Source organism: Anomaloglossus baeobatrachus, chromosome 6 (genome assembly GCF_048569485.1).
Source record: "Anomaloglossus baeobatrachus isolate aAnoBae1 chromosome 6, aAnoBae1.hap1, whole genome shotgun sequence".
NCBI lineage: Eukaryota > Metazoa > Chordata > Amphibia > Anura > Aromobatidae > Anomaloglossus > Anomaloglossus baeobatrachus.
The window spans coordinates 321,989,823-322,010,885 of record NC_134358.1 but is presented as its reverse complement, the minus strand read 5'-3'; the positions used below and the strand labels follow the sequence as shown (position 1 = coordinate 322,010,885).

Sequence of the window (21,063 nt, the reverse complement as noted above, 5' to 3'; positions counted from 1 at the left end):
CACATTCATGATATAGTTATATATCAATATGGGCTTAACTCTGAGTGATTTCTAATTTTTGTGCTATCATTTTTTCCTCCTCTTCTTCAAAGAGCCATAACTTTTTCATTTCTCTGTCGATATAGCCATATGAGGCCTTGTTTTTTGCAGGACAAGTTGTACTTTTGAATGACACCATTACATCATATGTTAAAATGTTTGGTAAGTGGAAAAAATTTCCAAGTGTGGCGAAATAGCAAAAAAAAAAAAAAATGAAATTCTGCAGATTTTTTTTTTAATCTTTTCCCATAAAATTGAGCTGGCAGTGTGACTCTCTAGGTCACCACGATTACGTAGATGCCAAACATGTACAGCTTTTGTTTTATATAAGTGGAAGAAAAAAAAAAATCAGAAATCTGGACGAATAAAATCTTGTGCTGAGACTTTCCGGAGCCGTTAACATTTCCATTTTGAAGATGTGTGAGGCTTGGATTTTGAGCACTGAGCTGCTGTTTTTATTGATATTATTTTGAAGTGTATACAATGTTTTGATCATCTATTAATTTTTTTTCTAATGTTGCAGCGGCCAAAAAAACGAATTATGCCGTTAGATTTTTTTCTCATTACACGTTTTACTGATTGTATTAATTTATTTTAGATTTTAATATATTAGACTTTCAAGAACACAGCAATATAAAAAAAATGTGTGTTTTTAAATTCTGAATGTAGTAGGGGGGTGATCTTTAAATTTTTTTTTTATATATTTTCATAAAACATTCTTTTTCTACTTTTTACTGTATTTAATAATTCGCTTGGAGGACATGAACCTGCAATGGTCTGATCACTTGTTCTATACAGAGCAATGCCACAACATTGCTGTATATAGAAAATATTACAGTCTCCAATGAACGTCAGCCTGTGTGGTTTTTACAGGAGTACCGTAATGACATGGAGGTCTTCAACTGACTCCTGGCTGCCATGACAAGTAGTGTGCATGATCCCAAAGTTTGGGTCACACGCACTACTTCAGTTTCAAGCCAGGATGCGTACACCCGGCTTCATAGTACGCATGACCCAAACTCGGGGGTCATACGCACTGAGCCAAAATCCTGCACTGGGCGGCCATGGCTCGGAGAGTTGAGTGTGATCATCCTCTGACACTGCACATTCATTAGCTTGATAGCATGCCCACAGGAGTGTGCTAACATGCTAATGGAGCAGAGTAGCCAGGGGAACAAACGCCCAGAGGACTAGTCCCCTCGCTCATTAGCATATGATAAAATATCATTAGAAATACTTTTTCTATAGATCTCTTTATCTATGCTGCTAGATACAGGGACAGTTAGGCAGGGATTAGCAATCTACACCCAGAACTGCTCGTGATTCTGGCTGCATATTGCACCGGACAGGTTCCCTTTCATTTTCTTCTGGTAGCTGCACTTTCAATAACATGGCCAGATAGCATTTTAACACTATTTACTTGCAGAATGACCCTTTAGGCTGGTGACCACAAAGATGCAGCATGTCAATTATTTTTTCGTTTTTCACCCATTGAATGTAATGGAGAAAAACGCATCCACAAACGGATCAAAACGCATGTTTTTTTATGCGTTTTTGCCGTGGATGTGGTTTTGTGCGTTTTTTGGGGCCAAAAACGCTGCATCTTCGTGGTCACAAAAAAAAACGCAGTGTGCGCACATAGCCTTAAGCTTAAAGACAACGGATTGCCTTGGAGTTCAGAGATTAACTCCTCTGGGCATGGACATTCTGCCATTTTGCAGTCACAATTTATCAAGCTTGGCATTCATTTCCTAATAATCAATAATAAAGTCAGTATCTGATGAATGGGTACCATAAATTCTCCTGTAATAGGATTGAACTGCCCAGATTCCAACTTTCTCCACCACATTGTAGTCATGCATACACAGGTTGGGATTACCTTACTAAAGCAACTTCAATAAAACAAAAAGAAACTTCTTACCAGAAGGTATAAAGACAATGTTTATCCCAAAGACTGTATGAGTAAGCCAAGTATATAATCCATAGAAGCAAGCCATTTTTAGGGAAGCATCAAATACACCCCTAAATATCAAGAACAAAACAAGTAGAAAACCCAAATACCAATTATAATGCAGCAGAAATATGACAGTATACACAATGTATATAGGTAACATACATTCATATATAAATATACACAACGTATATTGATTTATAAAGGGATCAGTATTTCAAGGACATTATTCTGGACTGTTTAGTGCCCAAATGTCTATACAGACAATATATTAATATTCAGTTATGCACTACAGACCGGAGCGGGTATTGAGTAGACTTGGATGTTATTGGCTAGCTGCATACAATTTAGTGAAGAGAAATGCACATATACAGCACGTATGTTAGCAGCCCACATTTTCAATAATTGGGGGGCACTTTAAGAATTAATTTATTTTAGTTGCCCTTACAAAATACATCCCTTTATAGGTAAATGCAGAAGCTGAGAAGTTACGCACATCCATGTAGGCATTAAAAAAATGTCAGAAAATCAGGCACCTTTCTGGTAATGCAGACATGCAGAAAAAAATGAAAGCTACATAGAGGACCTCATTATATACTTAAGGGCAGCAATGGTAAGGCCTACTGTTATGGAAGTGGTGTAGGCAGACAGGTGAGAAACCAACGGTTCAAAAGAAATGTGTACAAGTCCCAAAATATCTAACATTTTTACTATGTGTGTACCATAAAAATACTAAAAATCACTGCTATTCAGGTGAGTGTATATACAAAAACATGTCAAAGACGCAATACAGTGAGAGCAGCATGGCTTCAAACAGTGCAGAGAGGCCGAAAACGTGATAATCAGAAGCCGCATCAACAGCAGAAAAGAAGCAACAAGCAGGCCCACGTGCATACACTCACGTGGAAATATCGCACACACTAAATTGCACCAAGACAACATGCAACTTAGTAATGTGCAATATCCCCACCGGAGCAAGCAAAAAAAAAAAGGAGTAGCAGGATACAATGACATGGATCATTCAGAAAAAACATGCTGCAATGGGAAAAGGGTCACTTTATGCAAACATGCACATGCCAAATCACTCAAAGGTTTCAATGGACATCAATGGATTTCCAGAATTGCCTAAATGCACTGATGTAAACGTAGACACCTATACATAAGACAAGAAAAACTATAGCAGAAAAGAAGCCAACTTCAGATTAACCACTTATCTGAAATGAGAGGAAAATCAACCTTATTCATGCACCGTATTTTTCAGATTATAAGACACACTTTTCCTCCAAAAAAACTTGCGAGGAAAATGAGGGGTGCGTCTAAAAATCAGAATATCGCTTACCGGGAGGTGGAGAATTGGCACGGGGGGCTAGCCTCCTCACTGTGCAGGCATCCGGCTGGCTGTTTCTCTGTATGGGAGGGCGGCCGGCCAGATGGCTGCCTCACTGTGCAGGTGGCCGGCTGGCTGCTTCTCTATATGGGCAGCCGGCTGGCTTCTTCTCTATATGGACAGCCGGCTGGCTGCTTCTCTATATGGGCAGCCGGCTGGCTGCTTCTCTATATGGGCAACTGGCTGCCTGCTTCTCTATAGGGGCAGCCGGCTGTCTGCCTCTCTGTACAGGCTGCTGGCTAGCGCTGATGGCAGCGGAAGCTGCGGTGGCTGTGCGGCGGGTGTCCCAGATGCTCTGGCTTCAAATGATGGCACCCAGAGTCAGCACGTGCGCAGATGGAGCCCTCGGCTGAGAGCTCCATCTGTGCACATGCCGCTCTGGGCACCATTTCTTTGAAGCCCGGACCGCTGACAGAGCATCTGGGGCACCGTCCTGCTCCACACAACCACCGCAGCTTTCGCTACCAGCACAGACCGCTACCAGCACAGACCCCCACCAGCACCGCGCCTCCCTCCTTTGACCCCGCTCCACCACCGCTGCCGCCCTCTCTCTGGTAAGACAACACTGGAGTATAAGACGGACCCCATTTATTTATTTTTACCTTTTTTTATCTCTAAATTTGTGGTGTGTCTTATAATCTGGTGCATCTTATAAGACGAAAAATACGGTAATTGTAAGTTTAACACATTATCAATAGTTTCAACTAATAATTAGTGTTGTGTTTTATACTTAGATTGTCATTAAAGGTTATTTCTTCATAAAGATTCCTCCTATAGATTCTTGGTTACTCATGTTTCAATGTTGTCTGATCCCCTGCCTGTGTCTTCTGGCTGCAGCAATTAAATCCTATCATGGGGACATAAGACTGATGCGGTCAATCACCTGCTGTTGTAGGTCACCATTGCGATCAGTGACAGGCTGCAGTGGTCACATGCCCTGTGATGGGGATTTTATCACTGCAGCTGGTACAAGAAAGAGTCGAGAGACAAGAGAGCATTGGATCAATGGGGAATTGATTAAATACTTTAATTATTTTTTTAAAAAACACACCCGAGACAATGCCATTACCTGCCAGGGTGCTGTGCACGCATAAGGATTAAATATATTTTCTGAACTTTTAAAAATGTATAAATAATTTATCTGCAGTAATATTAGTGACTTACTAATGTGGTGTCAGTAGCCTGTCTCCCATGCAGTCACATACTATGCACCTGGTGTTTGTTTCCTACTTGTGTAATGCCCTGTCCTCTGACCACTTGGCTATCTGCCCTATGCCCCTTAATGTAGTACTGGAAGTCACACATCAAGGAACTATTACCTTCGCGGCTCCCTCACAGGAAGGGGTAATGTCTAGCAGCGTGTTCCAGCAGTAAGCAGGTACAGCACCATCTTACACTTTGTAATATAGGGATGCATCTTTGCACAAAATCTAAGAGGGGAGATAAATTCTGGAAACTATAGTCCATGGTAATCCCACCACAGCACCTACACAAAGGGGCATCACAGAGCTGGACAAGATAATTGAAATGAGGAATATCTACTTTTGATCCGTGGTGGCATTCTTGGTAAACGATAAGTCCCATATAGATCATTTTATATTTCTGAATAAGATAAAGCCAAAAAATACAGAACTCAAGCCTTCAGAGTAACGAATATACAGTAGGAGAGAAATCCTGCCCATAAGGACTTACAATCTAGAAGGGCATCAAAAGGAGATAGCTAAGACAGTTGTAAACCAGCTGGGGACGGGAAAAAGAGTAATGGCAAGGGTGCCTTCTGCCCAATTGTATTCCTTCATCAAACATGGCCAGTCAGGCACCGCATGGAGGCCCATCCATGGTCTGTGCCCAAGGTCAGATGGTTGGAGCTACACTGTGGACTGTGCAGTCATAAGGATAATAGCGGATGTGGTCAGACATTCGGTAACAGGTTATTTAATTGTAACTTACCACTACAAAACAACATTGATTGCAATTGTATCCTACCTTATAGCCTCTTCTACGGATTGCCCAACTATATTGGAGGATGGGCCAGGTTGAGACAGAGGAGTCAGGCTTATAACCCATTTTACGGGCTTGTAGTACTCGTCACTAGAGCTCAGCAGATAGAACAATGTTGTAAGAAAAATCACCTGAAACACAACTGTAAGTTATCCCATTGTCCACACACAATAAGGAGCACATTTTTAAGATCTCTAACCATTTATTACAACTTTCTAATATGGCGGGATAATCAGAGGTATCCAACAAAGAGGGAGATCTGGTAAGCAACATGCAACAGAAAATTGGCACACATGCCAAACAAGGTTTATTTAATAGATTTTAGATCCTATTCACACTTCGTTTTAAAAAGTGTCTAGAAGATGGGGTTAAGCTACAAGGCATGTAAGCCATTATTTGGGGGAAAAATATTGCTGTATAGAAGCAAAGATGTGGGATTTTGAAATGAAGTATCGAACATGTCTCACAAGAGTTTTAACACTAGAAGTCCCAGAGAGGGGTCATTTAACATTTCTACCTTTGGAACCCAGAGACAGGTAGAATGACCTGATAGATTTTAGCTAACATCCTATAATCACCGTCTATTGTTCTGTAATTAAGGCCATTACTGTCGCACCACAGGAGGTTGTTGTTTTCCATTGAGTTTAGCCATTTAGTTTCTAGTTAGTTCTATTAAGTTTATTGTATTTGTCATTTGACCCTCTTTCGGGACTTCAGGGGGGAGCTCGAAATTTCTGGGACTTCTAGTGTTAAACTTCTCATAGGGCATGTGCCAATAATAAATATGGTGGGTTCTACCCATCTTATGTAGTTTTGTGTAGTCACCAGATCACAATGAATCTGCTGGTGCCTTTTCGTTTTCATTTATTTCACATATGTCCCCCATAAGGTCATAAAAGACCTTTTTGGGGCATTTTAACTTTTAAATACTTTATTTTTATCTGATTTTCCCTGTAACTGGTATATTAGCCCAAGTTGCAGTGGAAATACAGCCTCCTAGTAGCATAGCAGAGCGGATAGGGTTTCCTAGGAATCATCAACTCCTGCTCCCTCCCAAGATGCAGCAATCACATGACCACTAAAGACTCCTTTCACATTGTGCTTTTACTTTACTTAGTCAACTATGTTCGGGTGTCCGCCTGCAGAAAACGTATATGCTCAAAAATCGAGCAAGACAGAGCACACACTACCGGAGTCTTCTCCATAACACCCAATGGTCCTGTGGTGCATGAGTCCGAAACACGCTTTGCGGTGTGAGGGAGGGGCGGTTTGGACGGATCCCCCAACAGGAACACTGAACGTAAGTAAAAGTGCAATGTTAAAGCAGCCTAAGTCAGGAGGATGACATGCCATTAGCACTTCCTTTTATTGTATATACTGCATATATTCAGTGCTGTGTATACAGCAATCAAAAAGGCAGAGACAGTAACAAACAGTCCCTGCCTCCTCTATGGGAAGCTCGGATGTGTTTGAAGGCATAAACCCTGTTCTCATCTGCACAATCGCGCCCTGCTGTTCTACTATACAGTGACATTTTAGAAAGAGGACCACCCGGACATCTAAATATTGTGGTTAGTCAAATAATAATACTTTAACAAATACTATAGAAATTCTAACAAATAATTTGCAGTCTGTCTCATGTACATTTGACAATAAAAGGGTTGTACTACTTGTTACATAGAAACAAAGCCCCAATGTCAATAAAAATATCACCAAAAACTCTGAAGCATTTCTTCACTTTCGGCTATGAGCGCACAATGAGTACCGTATTTTTCGGACTATAAGACGCACCGGACTATAAGACGCACCCTGGTTTTAGAGGAGGAAAATGGGAAAATAAAACTTTAAGCAAAAAATGTGGTCATGACACACTGTTATGGGGCGAGGATCTGCTGCTGACACTGTTATGGGGGTAATGTCCCCAAATTCTCTACTAAGGTACCCCATCCTGGTAATGATCCTCCTGCCTTGTATATGATCCTGCTATAAACCCCCATCCAGCCTGTTCACATACCCCCCCCCCATACAGCCTGTTCACATACCCCCCCAATCCAGCCTGGTCACATACCCCCCCCATCCAGCCTGGTCACATACCCCCCCCATCCAGCCTGTTCACATAACCCCCCCCCCATCCAGCCTGTTCACATAACCCCCCCCCCATCCAGCCTGTTCACATACCCCCCCCCCCATCCAGCCTGTTCACATACCCCCCCCCCCATCCAGCCTGTTCACATACCCCCCCCATCCAGCCTGTTCACATACCCCCCCCCCCATCCAGCCTGTTCACACACCCCCCCATCCAGCCTGTTCACATACCCACCCATCCAGCCTGTTCACATACCCCCCCCATCCAGCCTGTTCACATAACCCCCCCCCCCCATCCAGCCTGTTCACATAACCCCCCCCCATCCAGCCTGTTCACATACCCCCCCCCCCATCCAGCCTGTTCACATACCCCCCCCCCCCCCCATCCAGCCTGTTCACATACCCCCCCCCCCATCCAGCCTGTTCACATACACCCCCCTCCCCCCCATTCAGCCTGTTCACATACTCCCATCCTGCTATATGCCCCCATCGTGCTCATATACCATCCTGGTATATGGCCTGTATCCTATAGCACAGAGAAAAAAATAAACGTTTATACTCACCTTTTCCTCACTCCCTCCGGCACCGATCATCTTCCTCTCTGGCACGCTGACCTGTGTGTGTGGAGCCGCCCCCCTGCAGCACGCGATGTCTTCCTGTCTGTGCCGATCAGCTGACCAGCTCGGCAGAGATCAGCTGACCAGCTCGGCAGAGATCAGCTGACCAGCTCGGCAGAGATCAGCTGACCAGCTCGGCAGAGATCAGCTGACCAGCTCGGCAGAGATCAGCTGACCAGCTCGGCAGAGATCAGCTGACCAGCTCGGCAGAGATCAGCTGACCAGCTCGGCAGAGATCAGCTGACCAGCTCGGCAGAGATCCGCTGACCAGCTCGGCACAGATCAGCTGACCAGCTCGGCACAGATCAGCTGACCAGCTCGGCACAGATCAGCTCGGCACAGATCAGCTGACCAGCTCGGCACAGATCAGCTGACCAGCTCGGCACAGATCAGCTGACCAGCTCGGCACAGATCAGCTGACCAGCTCGGCACAGATCAGCTGACCAGCTCGGCACAGATCAGCTGACCGGCACAGATCGGAAGACATCGCGTGCAGCAGGGGGGCGGCTCCACACACGGGGACGGGTGAGTGTACTGATTCACTGCACCCCGCGCTGGTAATGACGCGCGGGGGGCAGTGAATACAGCCGCACATGATCACTCCAGGCTGTAATTGCCAGGGGTGATCATGCGGCCGGCTCTTTGCTATGCGCGCGTCCCCGCTCGTCCTCCCGCCCACCTGTCAGTGCCGGCTTCAGCGCTGAGAGATGGGCGGGAGGATGGGCGTGCATATGTAATGAGCGAGCCCACGTGGTCACGGCAGGCGCTGCTGCTGCCTGCTCGTGCCCCCGATGACCTGCAGCACCCTCATTCCCGGCCGCAGCCCTATAGTCAGACCATAAGACGCACCCCCCACTTTCCCCCAACATTTCGGGGAAAAAAAGTGCGTCTTACGGTCCGAAAAATACGGTATTTGGTGCAGAAATTTCCGCACAAAATCTGCATTTCCTGGCAAAAAAAAAAAAGTGATTTTGCCGTGCGTTTTTGAAATGTTTTCTGCATGTATTTTTAATGCATTTTTTACTTTACTAATTCATAATTTTACTTTGTTTTATGTAATTTCACAAAGTTAAAAACTAGGATAATACACATTTTTATATACAGTGGTGCTAGCCTTCTCTATTGTGAACTATTTTATGACCGAAGATGACTGTAAAAACATTAATCTGATCCAATAGGTTATGTTCATTCAATTCAAGGCCTGACACATTTTTGAGATGTAGCTGATGTTTCATGTCAAAGACAAAGTAATTAGGAATCTCTCTTTCAATATCTTCAATATCTTTCAATCATACAATACAAATGTATAGCTATTCACACCGATTCACACAATCGGTGTGAATAGCTATATATGTGTATTGTAGTACATCATGGCGTCCATTTAAATGAACGTGCGATGATTTTACATGGCCATACTGAGGCTTTGAAAGCCTGATCAGTTTTTTTGCAGCGTTACTCTGCTCTGAACAATAGATGGGTGTTTGGGGTTGGGTAAATGCCTTTGCCAGTGTTCACATGTCCTTTTGGAGCATATTAAAAAGGTTTACTCATGAGGGTAAATTCAATTTAATTTTGGGCAGTAAAGATCCCCTACCCTGATTATGAATGACAATAGTAATAGCTTGGCTACGACAAATACAGCAGTGCAATTCTCCTTATATTCTATGCTGCACATAGACGGCAGATTTAAGCCGTATCACCTACCAAAGACAGGACGAAATTAAGGAGTGCCGTGCCACTGTAGATTATAACTGTAAAGAGTGTCGTTACCGTGGTAAAAAGTAAACTTAAATTGCGACTCATCACAACCCAGAGGGACTCCAATATCTAATGGCAAGAGAGAAAGGAAAACAAATATCAACCCAAAGTAAAAAAATAACTATTTTCAGGCCCCAATTTGCAATATTCATGTCATTATTAGTGATGGGTGAACCTGCTGATACCCGGGATCAGCGGGTCTAATTGGGTTTAAAATGTGTATCAAACGTGTATCAAATGTGTATCAAAATAAGAGAGCCTTGCATGCGGCTTTTTTTTAAAAAATATTTAAAGAATAAATATTAAAAAAAAAAATGGCAAAAAATTGGCAATTGGCATGTGGTCCCTCAATTGTGATACCCAGCCATGATAGAGGAAATAGCTGGGGGCTGGCATTCTCGGGCTGGGGAGGACCCAAGACTATTAGCCTTCTCCAGCCGAAAAATACCAGCCTCTTGCCACCCAGGAATGTCACATCCATTAGATGTGACAGTCAAAGAACTTTACCCAGCTCATCTTGATTACCCTGGTATGGTGGCAGTAGGGGTAATAAAGCGTTAATGACAGCTCACAGCCACCAATAAGGCCTAGAGAACTCCGGGCTCAGGGTCAGTGCACGGGTACTTTTGAAGCCGCACAGATCAAAACTTTCACAGTCTGGGTCCACCCATCACTAGTCATTATGCTTAATAATGTGCTAGAAGCAACAATTTTTTGTCTACAGCTTGAAGTCATCCAGCTGTTCTAAAATATCACTCACCAGACAATGGCTGATGCTGGCTAGAAAGCCTTAGGTTACTGACCTTGTTATGACTGAATCCCTGACAAGCTGGTAAATGCCTAATAACTTGGCATGCTCTGGTTTTATAAAATCTATGTCAGGACGAAGATGAATGAAAAGTGAAGGCCCTAATCCACACCAAATAAATGGCTAATGAGCGCATGCACTGTATAGTGATGGATATCACATTATCTGAAGCCTTTGGTGCTTTAGTTATTTATTAAATGTTGATAAAACCACAAGGAACTACATGACCAATGAGAAAATATCAAAATAAAAAGTTTTTGGTCTTACCGATAGAAAAGTTTCAATGTTCTCATGAACAAAAGATGCAATATCTTGCCAGTCCAATATATCCCCCAGCCAACTGTTCTGACGCTGTATTGGCATCTTCTGACCCTTCTGTCTTCCTGAATGTGTCACATTCTAGCAACAGTAGATGGACATTATTGTATAATTATTAAATAATGATTAAATTATTTATAACTGTGAAAAACATACACAAATATAATTTACCATGTAACGGCAGGGCTGAAGACGTACGGTTATGGCACGGCACATATGCTGTATGTAAGTAGTATTTTGCATGTGTGCATGTATAAAGTTTTGCTAATCAATAACATTAATTACAACTAGTATTTCAAGCAGAATAAATAAGCACCATAGGATATAAATATGAAGCTAAAGGCTAGAGATCTGGTGCAATTCCAACAAAAAACGGTCTAAGTATGTGCTAACAGTTTTGATTAAAACACCCCATTGTAGCAATTCTGGAGGGTACGCAAACCATACAATTCATTAAAAATGGATTTACCTTTATGACCCAAGAGTGGTAGAGTCTGTCCCAAAGCTCCAGGACTTGCTTCTCAATAATAGCTGTATTGTTCATCTTTTCCCCTAGTACCTTGTGCAGCTGTAGGAAATATAGACATGAGAAGCGATACAAAATCATGGTAATCCCCCCTAGAGTTCAGAATAAGCTTCACAGACTTATCAGAATTATTGAAATTCAGATAAAATGTGAAGACAACAAAATTGTCATACACTAACCATACTTAGTTTGTGCGGTTTTTGTGCTCCTGCACGGGATTGTCATTTATTTCTGTTTTCCATGAATGCTCAATCACAGGAGATCCGATGAACATGGCATTTCATCTTATGTTAGAATGACCCTTTATTAAAAAATAATCCCCTCCCTGCCCTCACACCACCATTGGAAATAAAGCAATTAAAAAAATAGAACATTTGTTTTTGCCTCGTATGTAAATGTCCAATATACCGAAACAAAACATTTACGTATTAGGTAAAAGACATGAGAAAAATAAATCATAAAAAAAATTGTAGATATTTGGTCACTACACCATTCCCCCCGGAAGAAATTAAAAAAAGGGATAAAAAAAAAGAGAATTTTGTTTACTTACCGTAAATTCTTTTTCTTATAGTTCCGTAATGGGAGACCCAGACCATGTGTGTATAGCTTCTGCCTCCGGAGGACACACAAAGTACTACACTAAAAAGTGTAGCCCCTCCCTCCGAGCATATACACCCCTTGGATAACCAAATATAGCCAGTTTAGTGCAAAAGCTGAAGGAGAGTAGCCACCCACAAGTAGAGATAGAGCAAGAACCGGAACAACCGGAGCCTCTGTCTACAACAACAGCCGGTGATAACACGCGGAACAAGAAACTGCCAACAGGCAACAGGGAGGGTGCTGGGTCTCCCATTACGGAACTATAAGAAAAAGAATTTACGGTAAGTAAACAAAATTCTCTTTTTCTTCATCGTTCCTATGGGAGACCCAGACCATGGGACGTCTCAAAGCAGTCCATGGGTGGGAATAAACAGAAAACTGAGAAGTAGGCGAAACCTAACTTCGCAAATGGGCGACAGCCACCTGAACGGTGCGTCTGCCCAAGCTCGCATCTGCCGAAGCATGAGCATGCACTTGGTAGTGCTTCGAAAAGGCATGCAGACTAGTCCAAGTGGCAGACCTGCTGAGCCTCAGCCTGGTGCCTGAAACCCAAGAGGCACCGACAGCTCTGGTCGAGTGTGCCTTGATCCCCGGCGGGGGAGGCACTCGAGTACACTGGTAGGCATCGGAAATGGCCGACCCAATCCAACGAGCTAGGGTCGGCTTAGAAGCCGAGAGGCCCTTACGCCGACCTGTGGTCAGCACAAAAAGAGAGGTGCACCGCCTAAGAACAGCGGTGCGAGACACATAGATCCGGAGCGCCCGCACCAGATCCAGAGTATGCAACGCTTTTTCAAAGCGATGAACAGGAGCCGGACAAAAGGAAGGCAGGGAAATGTCCTGGTTAAGGTGGAAGGAGAAACCACCTTAGGGAGGAAGTCCGGAGTCGGACGGAGAACCACCTTGTTTTGGTGAAAAAACAAAAAAGGTGACTCCGAAGAGAGTGCAGCCAAATCAGAGACTCTCCCGAGGGAAGTTATGGCCACTAGAAAGACCACTTTCTGTGAAAGACGAGACAAAGAAACCTCCCTAAGAGGCTCAAAGGGGGGTTTCTGGAAGTCGTGAGGACCAGATTAAGGTCCCAGGGATCCAAAGACCGCCGGTAAGGCGGCATGATGTGAGATGCGCCCTGTATGAAGGAGCGCACCTGAGCCAGCCGGGCGAAACGCCGCTGGAACAACACTGGCAGAGCCGAGACCTGTCCCTTGAGGGAATTGAGGGATAGTCCTAGCTGCAGACCGGACTGTAGAAGGGACAGGAGGGTCGGCAAGGAAAAAGACCAAGAAGCATGGCCGGAAGGGTGACACCAGGACAGGAAAATTCTCCAGGTCCTGTGATAGATTTTGGCCAAGGAATACTTCCGAGCCCGAGTCATAGTGGAGATGACTTCAGGAGGGATACCAGAAGTCGTCAAGATCCAGGACTCAAGAGCCACGCCGTCAATCTGAGAGCCGCAGAATTCTGGCGGAAAGACGGACCTTGTGAGAGAAGGTCTGGACGGTCCGGGAGATGCCACAGCACCTCAACGGACAGATGGAGCAGGTCAGGGTACCAAGCTCGCCTGGGCCAGTCTGGAGCAATGAGAATAACCGACGGCCCTCCATTCTGATCTTGCGCAGGACTCTGGGCAAGAGCTAGAGGGGGAAACACGTAAGACAGACAAAACTGGGACCAATCTTGAACCAGCGCTTCTACTGCAAAGGCCTGAGGATCGTGGGAGCGAAGATCCACTTCCGGAGTGCCCCAAGTGCGGCAGATTGACCGAAACACTGCCGGATGCAGAGCCCACTCGCCGCTGTCCACGGTTTGACGGCTGAGATAATCTGCCTCCCAGTTTTCCACGCCTCGGTTGTGGATTGCGGATGTGGTGGACCTGGAATCCTCCGTCCACTGAAGGATGCGTTGAACCTCCAACGTTTCCAGGCGGCTGAGTGTCACGCCCTGGTGGTTGATGTAGGCAACCGCTGTGGCGTTGTCTGACTGGACTCGAATGTGCTTGCCCACCAACTTGGTGAAAGGCCAAGAGAGCTAGAAGCACAGCTCTGATTTCCAGCACATTGATCGAGAGGGCTGATTCGGACGGAGTTTAAGTGCACTGCGCACTGTGGTGGAGATATACTGCTCCCCAGCCGGAAAGACTGGCATCCGTGGTGAGGATCACCCAGGACGGGATCAGGAAGGAGCGTCCCTGAAGAGAGAGGGGCCGAAGCCACCACTGAAGGGAACCCCTCGTCTGTGGCGACAGAGCCACTAACCTGTGCAAGGAGGAAGTCCGCTTGTCCCAACAGCGGAGAATGTCCAGCTGCAGGGGACGCAGATGGAACTGGGCAAGGGAACCGCTTCCATTGACGCCACCATCTGACCCAGCACCTGCATTAGGTGCCTGATGGAATGACGGCGGGGCCTCAGCAAAGAGCGCACCGCTAGTGAAGGGACTGCTGTTTGACTAAGGGCAGCTTCACAAGTGCCGGCAGAGTCTAGAATTGCATCCCTAGGTAAGTGAGCTTTTGGGTCGGAGTCAGAGTGGACTTGGGAAAAAGACAAGCCACCCGAATTGGACTAGAGTGGCGAGAGTGAGTGAAGCACTCCGCTGACGGTCTGCACTGGATGAAGCTTTGACTAGAAGGCCGTCCAGGAAAAGGGATGCCAACCCTTGGAGGTGCAGAACCGCAACCACAGCTGCCATGACCCTGATGAATACTCGAGGGGCCGTCGCTAACCCGAAGGGAAGAGCCATGAATCGGAAATGTTCCTCTCTGATTGCAAAACGCAGCAAACACTGGTGTGAAACTGCAAGTGGCACATGCAGATAGACATCTCTGATGTCGAGGGTGCAAGGAATCTCCTTGGGTCATTGATGCAATGACTGATCGCAGAGACTCCATGCGAAAATGCCGCACCTGAACATGCTTGTTGAGAAGCCTGAGATCCAGGATGGGCCGGAAGGAACTGTCCCTTTAGGGGACTAGGAAGAGATTTGAGTAGAAACCTCTGAACCGTTCCCAGGCGGGAACCGGTACAATTACTCCGTTGGCCTGCAAGGATGCCACGGCCTGAGAGAAGGCGGCAGCCTTGAAGCAGGGGGGAGTTGACAGAAAAAATCTGTTTGGCGGGCTGGATAGAATTCTATCCTGTAGCCGTGGGAGATGATATCCCGCACCCACTGATCGGAGACGTGTTGAAACCACATGTCGCCAAGCGGGAGAGCGTGCCACCGACCAAGGACGTTGCTGGCGCGGCCAGATAGTCAAGAGGAGGCTCCCTTAGTGGCAGCAGCTCCTGCGGTCCTCTGAGGACGCGGCTTCGTGCGCCAGTTGGGTTTTTGGTCCTTGGCTGAGTTAGTGGACGAGGCCGAGGGCTTAGAGAACGACCAGTTGGAGGAACAAAAGGAACGAAACCTCGACTGGTTCCTGCCCTGGACTTGTGGCATGGAAGTACTCTTCCTGCCAGTAGCTTCCTGAATAATTTCATCCAGTTGTTCACCGAACAGCCTGGGCCCAGAAAATGGGAGCCCAGCAAGGTACTTCTTTGAAGAAGCGTCTGCCTTCCACTCTCGAAGCCACAAGATCCTGTGGATAGCGAGAGAATTGGCCGAAGCCACCGCAGTGCGGAGCCTCCAGCATGGCAGACATGGCAGGATGAAAAGGCTGAAGCCTGGAAGTTAAGGCAACCATCTCGGGCATAGAGTCCCTGGTGAGGGAATGCATCTCCTCTAGAGAAGCAGAAATGGCTTTGAAAGCCCACACTGCTGCAAAAGATGGGGAGAACGAGGCCCCTGCCGCCTCATATACAGATGGCGGTCAGTGGAATCCTTAAGAGAGTTGCCATCAGCCACTGATACAACTTTCCGGGCTGAGAGTCTAGACACCGGAGGGTCTACCTTTGGTGAATGAGCCCACTCCTTGACCACCTCTGGTGGAAACGGAAAACGGTCATCAGAACCACGCTTTGGGAAGCGTCTGTCAGGACAGGCTCTGGGCTTGGTCACAGTGGCCTGAAAACTGGAGTGGTTAAGGAACACACTCCTTGTTCTCTTAGGCAAGGTATACTGATGCTTTTCTGCCAGAGAGGGGTGCTCCCCTGATACAGGTGGATTGAGGTCCAGTACAAAATTAATGGACGCAATCAAATCACTAGCATCTGCGTCACTTTCGGACAGATCAATGGGGTACATGGAGGTAGCGTCCGATCCCCCAGTAAAGGCATCCTCCTTGTCCTGCGAGTCAGCTCGTGAATCAGAGCCGCGGGACGAGGAAGGAGAGGGGACCCTGCGCCTCCATTTTAGGAGGACGGGGTCTGAGCCAGATGAAGAATCCTCTGTGAGCTTTGCTGAGCGAGCCGTAGCAGCAGAAGCGCCCTGAGAAGGGGGCTGATGCATGCTCAGCAGTGTCCGGGACATCTGTCCCCTGGAGAGAGGGATTCTACCCAAGCCGGGAGTTCAGCCACCGGAGCCGGAGCAGCCGGAGGGACCACTGGGATGAGCCTCCAGGCTGAGGCACCACCCTGTTAGAGCAGGCATCACAATGTGGTTATGTGCTCAGTACTGGCAGTACGAGCCTACATGCAGTGCATATTAAGTACAGCCTTGCAGCCTTGCTCCTCGTGTGAGACATGCTGCTGAAGTGGGGGCTCTGAGCCAGAATGACCCCCAGCAGAGTATATACGCAGAGTATATAAGCAGGTCCACAACCGGAGGTTGTGGCTTGCCAGACCGTTTGACATTGGGACATCTCTGTGCCCTCCAGATCCCACAGCCTGGACCCCCAGAGAGATGGCCAGCGCCGATCGCTGTCACAATGTGGTTATGCAGACATGCCTAAGAACGCTGATAAAATGGCGCCGGAGCGAGTAGAGGGGGCGGGGCCTACTCTAAGAGCGGGATCCGGAGGGCCAAGGAGATATACAGGGGAGGGAATATTACCTCAGAGAGGAGTGTCCCTCCCCTGTGCCGAACGGCCGCTGGGCGGAGCCGCACTGTCCCTCTGCATGATTGGCATGCAGGGGCAGTGAAAACGAAACTAGGCCTCAGGTGAAGCCGGGGCCTAAATTTAACGATGCGGCCGGCGGGCAGGCACCATCGGCGCGGTTCTCAGGTGAAAGCCAGAGAACCGGCCGGAAATGTCACAATAGATACACAGCACACTCTCCCCAACAATAAAGTACAAGGGACCCCCGATAATAACGTCTCGGATACTTAGCTTGTGAGACGCAGGGCCAGGTCCCTGAGGGATGAGTGCTCCGTCCGGCAGGATCCTGAAAGGGCTGCGGATGGAGACTGGTCTCCTGCAAGGCAGGGAGAACCGTGCTGGCTCCCACTTCAAGCCAGAGCCCGAGGGATGGTGAAGGAGCGCGGCATGTAAGGCTCCAGCCCTGAAATCAACCTTAACAACACCGCCGACACAGTGGGGTGAGAAGGGACATGCCGGGAGTCCAGGCTTGGACCCGCTTTTCTTCAAACTCTTTCCAAAAATCAAAATCAGATGAGAATGCATGTGTGGATGTGTGCCTCCTGAACACAAAGCATTGAACTGGCTATATTTGGTTATCCAGGGGGTGTATATGCTCGGAGGGAGGGGCTACACTTTTTAGTGTAGTACTTTGTGTGTCCTCCGGAGGCAGAAGCTATACACCCATGGTCTGGGTCTCCCATAGGAACGATGAAGAAACATAAATACCCCATAATGGTATCAAAGAACAAGTCCTCACACAGCAACGGAAACTATTTTTTTACGCACTTATTTTGGCTTAAAAAATGCAAGTTTGGTACTGCCATAATCGTTCTGAAACCCCATAATTAAGTGTGCACACAAGAAAGGCTTAGTAACAATCTGCCATATTTCCCTAAATATTATACTTCTCTCTACCCACAAAGGGCTTCTTATTAGGAGAACTCGAAGTTAATAGATTTTGTTATAGCAATATAAGGGCCGGCTGGACTGAGGGTAGCTCCTGACATGTACCATATTAAAGGGTGGCTCACCCATATTTTTGTCTAGTTCGATATTATATTGAGAAACAATGTTTCTCTCTAATACCTTATGTTGTCAATAGTGCCTGTGAAAGGCTCTATTGCAGACCGCTGTTCCCGCTCCAGTGACACTACGTCAAGTGCCGCAAACGTCACATCCCTGCGGCAGGCTGCATTCTTCCTGACTCACTTGGCTGTGGGCGGTGTTTCACTGCTTGTCACAGCCCTTCTGCTCCCTGCTCCCTCACAGCAGAACGCTGCAAGCAGGAGACGCGCTGTGCTGTGACAGGAGGGAGCAGATGGGCTGTGACGAGCGGTGAAACACTGCTCACAGCTCAGTGAGACAGGAAGACTGCAGATGGCCGCAGGGATGTGACGTGTGCGGAACTTGACGTGACATCACCAGAGCAGGGAACAGTGGTCTGCAATAGCGCCTCTCACAGGCACTATTGCCAACACAAGGTATTTGACAGAAACATTGTTTCTCAATATAATATCGAACTAGACAATAAATATGTGTGAACCACCCCTTCAAGTTAACAGCAATCCTCTGGAGTTTGCATTCTGTAGGAGAATCCCATATGTGACATGAGGCACGTACTAAAGGTTACCTTATTGGTGATCCACTCTCTGCCGTACTGATACACATTGTTAGCAGCAGAGTTCAGAGCCTTCTGGATAACTTGGGCCTCGGGCAGCCAGCTGCACCAGAACACAACACAATACATTGGTTATTTAGTACAAAGCCCAAGTCCAAACAAAACTAATCCTTTCATTCAAACATGGCAGAGGGGAAAAAGTGGAATCTAAATTACCACGTTTACTCAGCGTGCCAGGACTTACAAACTTTGTAAAAATCAATAGTACAAGTGAATACATAAGTAACTTTGTGATATACAATGGTGACAGAATTCAGCTTTTTCTGCACAGCAGATAGGCATATGTGGGGAGGGGCAGTAAAGCAGAAAGGACTTAAATGGAATCTGTCACCAGGTGTTTGCCACCTAATCTGAGAGCAGCATAATGTAGGGGCAGAGTTCCTAATTCCAGTGATGTGTCACTTACTGGGCTGCTTAGTGTAGTTTTTATAAAATCACTATTTAATCAGCAGTATATTATGATAAGTGGACTACTTGGCCTACTACCAGGTAGTTTAGCCTATTTATCAGCTCTGTATAACTGCTAGATCTACAGCAGAGAAAACATTGATTTTATCAACATGACAGCAGACAGCTCAGTAAGTGACACATCGCTGGAATCAGTGTCTCTGTCTCTACATTCTACTGCTCTCAGATGGGGTAGCAACAACCTGGTGACAGATTCCCTGTAAGAGAGGAAAGCTGATAAAAGCGTTTGTAATATGAACCAGCTATGCTGCCCTTTTCCCCCCACAGGGATCTTATCTGAAAGGTGTTACAGCTGTGCATTGTTCTCCAAGCACTGTCTAATCATGTAGGAGGTTAAGGCTATGTGCACACGCTGCGTTTTTTTGACGCTGCGTTTTTGTGCGTTTTTGGCCGCTAAAAACGCACAGAAACGCACCTGCGTCGAAAAAACGCGGCAAAAAACGCACGCGTTTTGCCGCGATTTGGTGCGTTTTTTTGCTGCGTTTTGCTGCGTTTTTGCTCACTGTGTCCTTATGCGTTTTTTATCAGTGAACAAAAAAAAAAAGGTCTGATGTCATTTCCTTCAATGTGTTCTTCATTCTCCACTAGTGTATGCAGAAGAGCAGACAGCTGCAGAACTACAAGGCTCAGCATCCTCGATCCAATAGTGTATGCAGGAGAGCAGACAGCAGCTGTCGAACTACAAGGCTCAGCATCCTCCATCCAATAGTGTATGCAGGAGAGCAGACAGCAGCTGTCGAACTACAAGGCTCAGCATCCTCCTTCCAGGACTGTATGCAGGATTTCTTTGCCCCCCCCCCCCAAAAAAAAAAATGACGTGGGCTTCGCCATATTTTTGTATGCTAGCCGGGTACAGCAGGCAGGTACGGGCTGCCCCCAACCCCCAGCTGCCTATTTGTACCCGGCTGGGAACCAAAAATATAGGGAAGCCCTTTTTTTTTAAATTATTTCATGAATTTCATGAAATAATTTAAAAAAAAAATGACGTGGGCTTCGCCCCATTTTTGAGTCCAGCTGGGTACAACTAGGCAGCTGGGGATTGGAATCCACAGTGCAGGGTGCCCATGCTTTCTGGGCACCCCCGCTGTGAATTGCAGTCCCGCAGCCACCCCAGAAAGAAGGGAATTTTGTTACTTACCGTAAATTCCTTTTCTTCTAGCTCTTATTGGGAGACCCAGACGATTGGGGTATAGCTACTGCCCTCTGGAGGCCACACAAAGCACTACATTAAAAGTGCAAGGCCCCTCCCCCTCTGGCTATACCCCCCCGTGGTATCACGGGTACTCCAGTTTTAGTGCCAAAGCAAGAAGGAGGAAGCCAACAACTGGTTTAAACAAATTAACTCCGAGTAACATCGGAGAACTGAAAAACCGTTCAACATGAACAACATGTGTACCCGCAAACAGCAAAAACAATCCCGAAGGACAACAGGGCGGGTGCTGGGTCTCCCAATAAGAGCTAGAAGAAAAGGAATTTACGGTAAGTAACAAAATTCCCTTCTTCTTCAGCGCTCTATTGGGAGACCCAGACGATTGGGACGTCCAAAAGCTGTCCCTGGGTGGGTAAAGAAATACCTCATGTTAGAGCTGCAAAACAGCCCTCCCCTACGGGGGTGTCACTGCCGCCTGCAGGACTCTTCTACCTAAGCTGGCATCCGCCGAAGCATAGGTATGCACCTGATAATGCTTGGTGAAAGTGTGCAGACTCGACCAGGTAGCTGCCTGACACACCTGTTGAGCCGAAGCCTGGTGCCGTAATGCCCAGGACGCACCCACGGCTCTGGTTGAGTGGGCTTTTAGCCCTGAAGGAACCGGAAGCCCAGCAGAACGGTAGGCCTCTATAATTGGTTCTTTGATCCATCGAGCCAAGGTGGCTTTA

At 46.6% G+C, this 21,063-nt stretch overlaps 1 protein-coding gene across 4 annotated transcripts in view; it reads right to left on the bottom strand.

Moving 5' to 3' along the window:
- Positions 1–21,063, bottom strand: part of TMEM245 (transmembrane protein 245) — a 142,870-nt gene that overhangs the window by 28,103 nt on the left and 93,704 nt on the right. For 3 of the 4 annotated variants that reach the window (XM_075314929.1, XM_075314931.1, XM_075314930.1), the window contains 6 exons: positions 18,670–18,760; positions 11,434–11,532; positions 10,914–11,045; positions 9,785–9,907; positions 5,364–5,509; positions 1,961–2,061 (listed from right to left, as the gene is read on the bottom strand). In XM_075314929.1, the coding sequence (XP_075171044.1) occupies positions 1,961–2,061; positions 5,364–5,509; positions 9,785–9,907; positions 10,914–11,045; positions 11,434–11,532; positions 18,670–18,760 (692 nt within the window). The remainder of the gene's footprint in view (positions 1–1,960; positions 2,062–5,363; positions 5,510–9,784; positions 9,908–10,913; positions 11,046–11,433; positions 11,533–18,669; positions 18,761–21,063) is intronic. The other variant, XM_075314932.1, reaches the window with a different exon arrangement.